This window comes from Pterocles gutturalis, unplaced genomic scaffold (genome assembly GCF_000699245.1).
Source record: "Pterocles gutturalis isolate BGI_N339 unplaced genomic scaffold, ASM69924v1 Scaffold53967, whole genome shotgun sequence".
Taxonomy (NCBI): Eukaryota; Metazoa; Chordata; class Aves; order Pterocliformes; family Pteroclidae; genus Pterocles; species Pterocles gutturalis.
The window spans coordinates 1-10,550 of record NW_010114868.1 but is presented as its reverse complement, the minus strand read 5'-3'; the positions used below and the strand labels follow the sequence as shown (position 1 = coordinate 10,550).

Sequence of the window (10,550 nt, the reverse complement as noted above, 5' to 3'; positions counted from 1 at the left end):
TATGTAAGGAAGAAAAAAAGGATCCTTTTAAGTAAGGATGACGCTGCATTTTGCAACAGTCAGTGCCACCTGCACTGTTGAGAGAAAAAGATGCTATGCTCTAACAGAAATTCTACCATCAGAATCCACCCTCTCTCTAGATAGTGCCTAAAGGTCACAACTGATTTTAAGATTGCTTGTAAATAAGGCTGCTTTTGTTCATTATGCAGATTAGAAACGTAAAAACTTATGATATCTTACGTAAATGTGAGCAAGGAAACACTAAGTCCATTTCTCTTAAATACCAAATTAAGTACATGTGCTTCAAGAAGCATCTAGAACTTCTCTGCTTTGAAATAATCAGCAAATTTGTTATCTCTGGTCAGAGAGAACTTTTCTATCTTCTGACATTCAAAAGAGACATCCTTTAATTTTATAGTTTTAATATCGGTAATTACCCACATCATTCCAAATTTTCTCACTTCTTGTTTTTATGGTGATGTAGGTAAAGAAGCAAATGCAAATTTAAGTCCTACAAACAGCACGTAGTTTAGTCAGCAGGACAACACTACTGACGAGGAGTAAATACTAATTCGTATCCTCTCCCTTCTCACTGGTTTTCCCCAACAAAACACACAAATTCCCTCCATCCTCAACTGGCACCTACTTTCTGCAAAGTCTCTCTTTACTAGAAAGCCTCTCAACCATACCTGGCACTAAGCCAGCTCCTCATCATCCCAGGTTTCTGCATCCCCTCCCAGTCCCAACCAGAGCAGAGAAAAAGACCCACTGTTGTCTCACTCTAGCTTTCATACAGTGACAGGTACTTGTTAGGAAATTAAAAAGCTCCCTGGATGGTCTAAATGTTAGTTATTAGCAATTTTATCATTGCTGTGCTAATGTATACATGTGTAAGAGATGATCCCTTGTACAAATGAAACCCTGCAGGAAAGTTAAGAACACTTACCATAAGCCTACTGTTTTCCCTGAAGAAATAGAAAGCCAGAGCCAAGATTAAGAAATTCTTTCCTGGAACTAATATTACTGGAAGGATAGTGGCAGCAAACAAATCTCATTTGAAGCTCAATAAACACGGGTATAGCCAACTCAGAGAACCCTAGCATTAATGCTGAATTGCACACAGAGGGAGGAGGGGGGAAAAAAAAATAAAAGAAGAGTGAAGTCCTAGTTTGGTACAAGCCCTCTGGACCTATTGTTTTGTTTCTCTAGGTTGTGTTTGGTTTTCAGCTTGGGAACTGTGTTTCCATTCATCAAATTAGAGGATTTAATCATGCATAACTTGATAATGGAAAATAAGAGCACAGAACCAGACCAATCAAATTCTTGTAGATTAAATAAAAACTGCATCTGAATAACATTTTCATTAAGAAATGTTACCAAGTTCTACTTGCTCATCTTCCTGGTGTGCAGGAAATTCTTTAAGTCTCTCATCTTCTGAGAACGTCTGACTGTGGAGAGAACATGAATCTTCATCTGACTGACTGCCTCTTCGACTGATAACACGATATATTCCAGAGTCTAAGACACTGAAGCTTTCCTGTCAGACAAAGGAGAGGAGTTAACGTTGTGTGAGTTGTACTTTCTTGTGAAACATCCTGCAATTAACTCGACCAACCATACCCACACAAATAACCTCATGGCACTTCACAATACACTGTCTGGAAAAGCCTTTATAATAAAGATGTATACACTGCTTGTAGGAAAGCAGCCTGCAGAACTACTGGTGTGCTTAGTATAAGACCATGAAACAAAAAAAGCCATCTCTTGCTTCAGTCCTGCATCCAGCACTGGCACCTCATCCCTCTGTACCTCTGTACACAAGAGTCCGTATTCTTCTTGCTGGATAACCATACCCAGCTAGCACAACCACAGACCCTGTAAAACTGTTTGGTTCTGGGACACATGTACATCCTTTTGCTGACGGGCAGTCTGTGTAGTTTACTTTCTCATTTGTTACTGAAAAAATCTTGTCTGCTACATCAAGATGGAATTTAATTACTTTGTTTTTTTAAACTTTACCCTTTAAACAATGTTAGGGTGTAAGCAACAACTGATACAGTATTAACTATGGAATGCTTCCCCTTTCTTGAAAAGCTGCTGGGAAGCCAAGACAACACCAACCACCTGTACATGTAAAAGAATATTAGAAATATGCTTTGATTCTTTTTCCTTAGAGGTTTCTCCTTAAGCTTCACAAAGTGAGACCATTTTTTAAATAGGGCTAGGCTACTTCTGAGCATTCAGACCTTTGGTTTTCACAACATAAATCTACAGTTACAATCAAGATGACCTTTACTGAAGCATGTTAAGACACTAAACTCGGCTGTGGAAAAAGCCGCCTTCATAACAGTCTTTGTCCCTGTCTCAATCATTAGCCACAAAATATGGAAAAAAGGCAGAGGTCCGAGAGCTTAAAGAATGCAAGTAGTAATATATCGTACCTCTCTACCCCACCTGATTTTAGGAAGCCATGTTATCAGCTATAGTAGATACAGCAAAAATGAAAGCCTCATCTTCAAAGTGAGCAACAAGGTGATTTTAAGCCAGAGATAAAGTCTGCAGGTAACATTTTTGGCACTACCAATCCACATACATGAGATGAAATACTGCTCCTTCTGCTGCTGCATGCGGAATCTAGAGGTTCCAACTTTGAAATTAGTTCCTCCAGTTGTGTAATGAGATCTTGTTGGGTTGAGGCATCCAGCTGAGACTTCAAGTGCTCCAACTTGTCTAGAGGCAAATTTTTTCTTGCCTACAAGTACACAGTGAAACAGAAGCATTATTATTTCTAATGCACATGTGAAAAGCAAAAGGTACCATATATGCAGGCTGACTTTCATCCTAGAAGTACTATGTTGAGAAGACTTCTTAAAAACTCCAAGAATGCGAGTCTCAGAAACCTATCAAACTTAACGGAAGATGGGGACAGGAAACAGAGTGTAAGTTCTATTGCACATTTACAAAGAGATATTTACTTACTCTGCAAGAAATAATTGAATTTTGGAAGAGACAAGAGACCCTGGCAGCAAGGGTCCAGAACCCTCTTCTAATCAGACGCTCTATGCAGCGGTCCACCAGCAGAAGGGAGAGGTGCGTAACTTTTCCATTGGTATGCAGACAGAACAACTCACTTTTGTAAACTGCAATATCCTGAATATCTGCAAAACCAGATGCACAGAAATATCTAAAGGACTAAAACGGTTAGTCAGCATTCTTTTCTACTCCTGAAAGAGTGAAAACATATTTCCATCTGACTGCAAACGCATGGAAAAGCCTAATACACTGTAGCACAATTGGCATGGGGAAAACAAACACCAGAGAGTGCTAAAGCACAGTTAAAGTATCAAAACTTTCTGGACTTGAATTTCAAAAAGTACACTAAAGTTACTAGAAAGTTTTCTTTTCCTATGAAGGGGGACAAAAAACTAAAGACTGATCCAGATGAGAAATACATCACTGTTAGCTTTGAAACAGAAAAAATATCTGCTAGTAGAAAAATACTTTGACCTTTCAGCAGTTTTGAAATGAAACAGTTAGGCTAACTGCAAACACTCCATGACAAAGGCATCGGAAATTTAACACCAAAAGTGGGAGAAGAGAAGGGGAAGGAAGAGACTGAGTGACAATGACCAACCGTTCTAGGACTATGCCTATAACCAGACACACAAAACCATTTCGGAGGGTTCACTCATCTCCCAAATAGGTGCACTCCCTGGCTGCAACTCAGGTGCTAGAAAAAAAAACAGTTTTAAGCTTTCAGCAGCCACGTTATCCTTCACAGTACACCTGACAATAAACCCGAATAAACAGAAATAAGGAAAGGATACTGCAGGTTTTTCCTCACTAATACTGCAGGTTATTGCCTCTCACTATCTGATTACCATATTTTAAGATTCACACTACACCACATTTTGTTTCTCAAGCATGTCTGCAGAAGCATGGAGGGAGGGGCTGGCTGGAGGAGGTGGGGCGAGGGTTAATGTTCAAGGATATACCTGACAGATGACAAGGAAAAATTGTTGTCTGGTCAGTGTTCTGCAATCCATCTGCAGAAACTGAGCTTGAAAAGACTCCATGTTAGGCAAGGACTTCAGAAGTGACAAACGTAACAAAGGATATTACCAAGCTAAGATTCTTAAAGTTTACCTTTTATTTCACTCCAGAGTAAGACTTGAACACTTTGGGGAAGAAAAATATAAATGCCTCTTTCTGTCCAGGTCATCACATAGTGCTCACTGCAAGCAAAGCAGAAATTAACGAAGCAACAGTTAATTGTGGCAGTCACTGTAAAATATGCAGGGATGGCATTGGCTTAAGTACAGCAAGCAAGAAGTGAGACAGTTGTTTAGTATGATACTTGGAACATTCTTATGCAAACAGATAAAGTTGATAACATAAATTAGGAGACTATACAACTTATTTTAAGACTCCTTTATCAAGAGGAAGCTATGCTGACAAATACTCACCTCAAATATAGTAGCTTGGGGAAAGATAAAGATTGTGGAGAGCAGCTGGAATTAGTATAATGAGGATCCAGCCTGTAAAGTAAAATTATTATCGTTACAAGCAAAACTACAATAATACCACTTTCTTAATATAATATCCTTAACCCTGTAAATACAAGGCTGTCTTAAATAAACACAGTCTTATGACAGCAGCATTCATTGTGGTGGTCCCACAGACATACCTGCAGAATCAAGGTTTTAGCACTCAACAACTGCCTTCTGTTGTTAGAGGAAAACGTTTGACTGCACTAGGACTTTACTTAATCTTCTCAGCATTAATGCAGTTCTTTTCAGCTAGTCTAGAAGTCCCAAGTAAGTTTATCACCGATAACACTCATGCTTCTACCTGAGACTAACAACAGGGAGAGGCGGCGATGAGAGCAGCTGCTTGAACTGATGTGTGCTTTGCACTTCCCCGTCAAAGTTGACCTCCCACATCCTTGAGCCAGGTCGAGCACAATATATTAAAGGCTGCTGATGCCCACCATTTTTTCCAACAGGGAAGAAACATGCTCCAAATTCTCCATCTCTCTCTTTGTTACCAATTTTCCAGAACTTCTCTCTAGTGGAAAAAAACCCCATACTTGTTAAGGCAGCATTAATAACAGCTCTAATTAATTTTATGTAGTTCTTGGAGAATAAAAATACTAAATCCTAATTGCTGAATTGGTGCTTAAAAAAAATATCTGCAATTAATATTGTAAAGCCTACATTAAGGTTATAAAGGACAGGGTGCAGAAATACTTTTAGTGTAAACAAATGCTCAGATCATGAAGGTTTTTTTCAGAGGCTGGGGGTCCTGGTGAACAAGCTGCCCATGAGCCAGCAGCATGCCCTTTTGGCAAAGGCCAAAAGCCTTCTTTTTAAAAATAAAATTAGACCAGATGATCTCCAAACGTCACTTCAGAAGCTCAGTGCGACTCTGTAAAGTCCAATATTTTACAAGTAAAGTATAACTTGCCTCTCGGTATCACACAAATAAGTGCGTGTAAGTGAAGATATGAGCAGTCTTCCATCCAAATAATCAAGCTGAACAACCCGAGAATCTACGGTGGTTATAATCTGAACAGGAAACATCACAAAAGCAGCAGCAGCCTACAGTTAGAAACAAAAAAAAAAAAAAAAAAAAAAAAAAAAACATACTGGACCTCAATTAAAAGGAAAGACTATTCCATTACATTAAAATTGCAAAATTCAGAAAAGATTCATGGATGCTACGAATACACAGCATAAGGCAGAGCAGTTTCTTTCTTCTTTCCTTTGCAAAATAAGGCTCCAATGCTTAGAGGCATAAAAGTCTAAATTCTCCTTTTCCCAAAAGCATTACTGAAGCTTTAAGAAAAAAAAAAAAAATCATATCCCTGTAGCATCCTGATATTTCTTCATAGAGAGTGCATTTTCTGTACCATTAAGAGGGGGCTTTATTCTTGCTTTGTGTAAGCTTTGTGCTTTTGTCAATTCTCTCCCACGGGTACTTTCAGACAGCAAACAGCTTTATGGCAACAGACCTGAAGGATTACTTGATACAAAAAAAACTTCCATCAGGTTTAGGTTGTTTACATACACTCACTTTCTCTATTACCTTGCAGCAAATTACCCAAATGCTATTTGTTACACAAGTGTCTCAATTTGCACAGATGGCAGAACAAAGACAGACTTCTTATGAAAAACTACTGGGAACTGCACTCCAATTTTCTAGCAGTTACCATTTTTCACAGAATCAGAGGATTTTTGACAGCTTAAAGCTGTCTTCTGTGTTTGCCATGTGCCATGTTCTCCTTCCAACAAAGTGCATTACATGAGAGATTCAACACTCCAACTCCTTTAACAGGCAGGAGCAGACACATTCTGGGAGCCTTGCCCTTCTCTCCTTTTCCCTCTCTTTCCACAGTTGGACTTTTCTGCTCCTTCTTAGTATTTTTAAATCAATTTTCCACCAAAATCTTCAACGAGAGTTAGAACGGACCTTAAGGAACACGCTTCCATGCTCCTTCTTACAGAGTAAAAGGAGAAGGACCTAGTAATGGTAAAACTCAGAGAGCACTCAGGGGCTAGAAATCAGGCTGGTATCATTCATTTGTGCGCCCTTCGCACCAAAGGTAATGGATGTAAGCTTGACATCCACCTACCATTTATTTTAGCTAATCCACATCTTTAAGAATGAGAGTATCCAGGCAGAAGAAATTCAAATCAGAGTCTGGGATTGCCCGTTCTCAGACCAGCATCTGAGCTAAGGGCTAAAACACACAGCTGAGCCTGTAGCTGGAGTCCAAGGAATCCAACAGGCTCAGAAACAAGGGCCTGGGCTTGGATACTTGTAAATTCCAAGAGGAAGAAGCTTGGCCAGTTTCTAATTCTGTACATGGAGGGGGAAGTTCACAGGTTAGGATTTCTATTGCTGTTTCAAGAGACTGGTTCTTCATCCCAACAGTCCAAGTTACCAGAACTTCATCATCTGGCAAGTCTTCCTCTGTTCTACTTTACCAAACTAAACAAAAAGATTCCACACGTCATCCCCTGGGAACCTCTTCATCTCAAACAAAGTATGGGACATTTTACCTTCCCTTGTTTTGATGTGTTAATCTTGACAGCGGATACTTTTCCCACATGATCTCCTACGAAAACACGGAGGGCAGCTGTATCCCAACACAGAGCTGTGACTTTTCTGCCTTTATGCTCAGAGGAAACATAAATCCGTTCTGGTTTCCCGCGACGCTCCTGATTCAGCTCCCAGACTACTACAAGACCTTGGCTACAACAATTAAAAAAGAAAACACAATTTGAGAATGTCTTCCAATTTTTTATCAGTGATAAAAATGCATTATTCCAAGAAACAGAAAAACCAAGCAAATCTTCGAGCATACTTTCAAGAAGTATGTACTTTCACATTCTTAATTCTGAAGAAGAATAAGTGTCTTTCCTTGCACTACAATGCGTCAGCAGCTTTGTTTGGAAGGCTACTCTCACATTTACTGGAATTGCCAGTGAGAACGTGGACAAATAAGCATTTAAATGGATTGTAAATAATGTAAGTGGTGTTAACTACCAATCTTGCTCTGCCAAGTTAATTAAGATATTTCTTTCAATGCTGAAAGGTCTCAGGGAGACAGTTATCATAACTTCACATGCATTCACTCTCCCATAGATGTTCCGTTACAGAAATAAAACTTATTCTGGAACAATTATTCCAGAAAAAAAAGTTAAGCAAACTGTCTGTGCAGAGAATTACTCTGTAGAGGCTTCTACCAGTTAATTCCCTGCCCCCATCCAGGCTTGGATGTCCAAGTCTGAAACTGAGAAGCTACTTAAGAATACTGATCTAGAATTCAGGTTTGTAAGTACATCACTCACCTGGTGGCAACAGCAACATAGTCTTCATCATGTAAACAACAGGCAACCCGGGAAATGGCACCTTCCTGAAAGCAAGTATGGGAGTAAGTGCAGGTAAAAGTTGTTCTTGTACCGCCTTTACCACTATGCAGCTTCTCTCTCTAAGACATAAACCAGATTTATGGCAACAGCAGCTACCACTTCATTGTTATGTGGGGTTTTTTTGTTCATTTGGGTTTGTTTGCAAACACAGCCTACTCTAAAGAGATGCAGCTGACAACAACATGACAACACCTAGAGAAATGACTGCAGTTCAGGCTCTGATTTGGAAAACACAGAAGTCAGTCTCCTGTCCTCACGTCCACAGAAGGTGTTTTGCCAGAAGTACACCAGATACTCCCAGCCTTACAAAAATGGCTGTGTTCATGTTATGGTGGGAGCAGCAGTGGCTCCCCGCAAGTAGCATTTGGGTGTAGAAACAGCAATCCTTGTTCCATGACCTCTTTCAGCAAAAGCAAGTCAGCCTGTCTTTTCTTTGATTATCTGGGTAGTTCATAGCTTGGACATCCAAACATTGGTAGTTATCTACATGCGAGTTGCTCTGGTTTCATATTCAAGGTTTTCTTCTAATCCTTAAATATTCAGGTGACTTTGTTGCTGCTGTTAAGGCTAAGAATTAGAAAAACAAAGGCCTGACCCTCTCAAGTACTTTCTTTCACACCTCATGAAATCTTATTACACCACACACTCTGGGGAGACACTCCAGCACCACAGCCTTTTTTAAATGGAGCAGTCCAAACCCTCATCACCTTACCTGGACAATTCAGCAAGCTGAAAACGCCCGTTGACTCTTAATAAAAATTAACCCAAACAATGTCTCTCTCCCAGTCCCATTTTTTCAAATAATTTTTTGTACAGAATTCTTCACCCTTACCTTATGAGCAAGGAAGAGTCTCTGCTTCCAACCATCTTTCTGTATGAGATTCAATCCTCCTCCTGAGCTGCCTAGAGCGAGCCACCTCTTCGACACAGCTACACACGTGCACTGAAGGAATAAAAATCATCATGCACAGCATGGCTACTAGCAAGTTCTAATAACGGTATCTTTTCTTGCCCTACTATGTTATTTTTTTAAAGGCTCCATTGTTTGCCAGCTGTGTATACCGCTCCTGAAACACTGGCAGTACAGTCAAAGATACTAGAATAGTGCTCTCTGCAACTGGAGCGAACAGTAGAAGACAGCAACTGTTGTATTATTTACCCCACAGCTGCATTAAGAAAACACACAGAGTAACAGAGTTCCCAGAAGCTAGCACGAACACACCCAAAAAGAAGAAGATGAATCCCGTGGGATAATCAGATAATAAACTAAATAAGATCATTATTTGAACTTTAAAAATAATAACAAACAAAAGCCACAAAAAAACCCCCAAACACCACAACCTCACCTTCAGACGACTGGAATCCAGCCTGAGCGCAGAAAGCAAGGGATCCAAACATTCAAACTCTGCCAACACATGGTTGTAAGAGTCTGGAATCATTGGCACAGAGGCCATTGATGTACACGACTGGCACTACTTGCTCATGGGTGCATTACAGCTTCAGCTTTTGGCTGTACCTGCCAAAAATACAGAAAGCTCCTGGTTAGTTCACTTTTTAGCATTACATTTAATGGTGTAACAGCGTCAGGTTCCAGTTCAAACAGCATCAGGTGTCAGTTTGCCACAACGGCCCAGGGGATACAAAACTAGAACCCTGCTGCATTTACTGGAAGATTTTGTTGAAGCTCATTTCAGAAAACTCAACCCATCAAGTACCAACCTTGGAAATATTTAAATTGTAGCTATATTTGCATTTACCTGTGAAACAAGTTTTGCCTACCTATGGAAAAAGCCTTGGTTTATGGTAAAATGCACTGCCCCCACAACATGCACCCTTGATTTTAAACTATTTTCTCAAGGGAAACATTAGCATTGGCACTTTATACCTGTATCTTCCTCTCCCCCAAAAATAAATTTAAGGAGTATTATCCTCATCTGATGCCAAATTTAGAGTTACCTACATATGTGCATTTTAATGTAACTATACATACACACGTACAAACTATGCTTTCCACTGTACCTCCTTCCCAGCACACAGAGTGAAAACAAAGAATTAAACAGTTATCAAAGCTGCAACCTCATACATTCTTCCTAAACAGCACGTACTTTAAAACAATCTCTTGTTAAGGAATTTTTAAAGTTTAGACCGATATGTGGTTTAAAGAAAAACACTTGTTACACGTCATACTCAAGCCTTTGAGTTTTTAAACCACGTTTAGTGCACAATTCCATAAACTAATAACCCCTCCCAGAAATACCATCGAATGAAACTTCACATTTCCTCCCGAGAAAAGGGAACGCTCACTCTCACCAGGCGCTATGAAAAGGGAAGAGACGCATTTAGCTCGAGAGACTGAAAATTATTTCTTCAGAATTTTCGAAAGCGTCTTAAAAATCTTAAGTTATAGGATCTGAGAGCGACTCCACCCGGCGATAAGGCCTGGAACATCTCCGGTGACTCAAAAAGGGCTGGTGTGCTCCGCGTTAGCGCCGTCAGTCCCGAACGCCCCCCAGTCCTGCTGCGGGGCTCTGCCGGGAGCACGGCCGCACAGAGCCCCCACCACAGCCCGCCCGGACACAGACCCGTCCTCGGGGCTCCGGAGCCAGCGACCGC

General features: G+C 40.3%; 1 protein-coding gene across 1 annotated transcript; it reads right to left on the bottom strand.

Annotated features, from left to right (window-relative positions):
• Positions 1 to 1,363: 1,363 nt before the first annotated feature.
• On the bottom strand, positions 1,364 to 9,391 carry LOC104462815 (Hermansky-Pudlak syndrome 5 protein-like). Its single transcript, XM_010074930.1, has 11 exons — positions 9,284 to 9,391; positions 8,770 to 8,880; positions 7,857 to 7,921; positions 7,065 to 7,257; positions 5,463 to 5,600; positions 4,852 to 5,063; positions 4,467 to 4,538; positions 4,147 to 4,235; positions 2,980 to 3,158; positions 2,594 to 2,752; positions 1,364 to 1,537 (listed from the first exon to the last, which is right to left on the bottom strand). The coding sequence occupies exons 1-11, from the start codon at positions 9,389 to 9,391 to the stop codon at positions 1,364 to 1,366; spliced, it is 1,500 nt and encodes a 499-aa protein (XP_010073232.1).
• Positions 9,392 to 10,550: the final 1,159 nt, after the last annotated feature.

Excerpts from the sequence above, each read along its gene's own strand:
- LOC104462815 (XM_010074930.1), bottom strand. The coding sequence starts at position 9,391 with ATGGCCTCTGTGCCAATGATTCCAGACTCTTACAACCATGTGTTGGCA. Across the intron at positions 7,258-7,856 it reads TATGTTGCTGTTGCCACCAG|CCAAGGTCTTGTAGTAGTCT; the intron begins GTGAGTGATGTA and ends TAATTGTTGTAG. Across the intron at positions 5,064-5,462 it reads TGTGTGATACCGAGAGGCAA|AAGTTCTGGAAAATTGGTAA; the intron begins GTTATACTTTAC and ends TCCACTAGAGAG.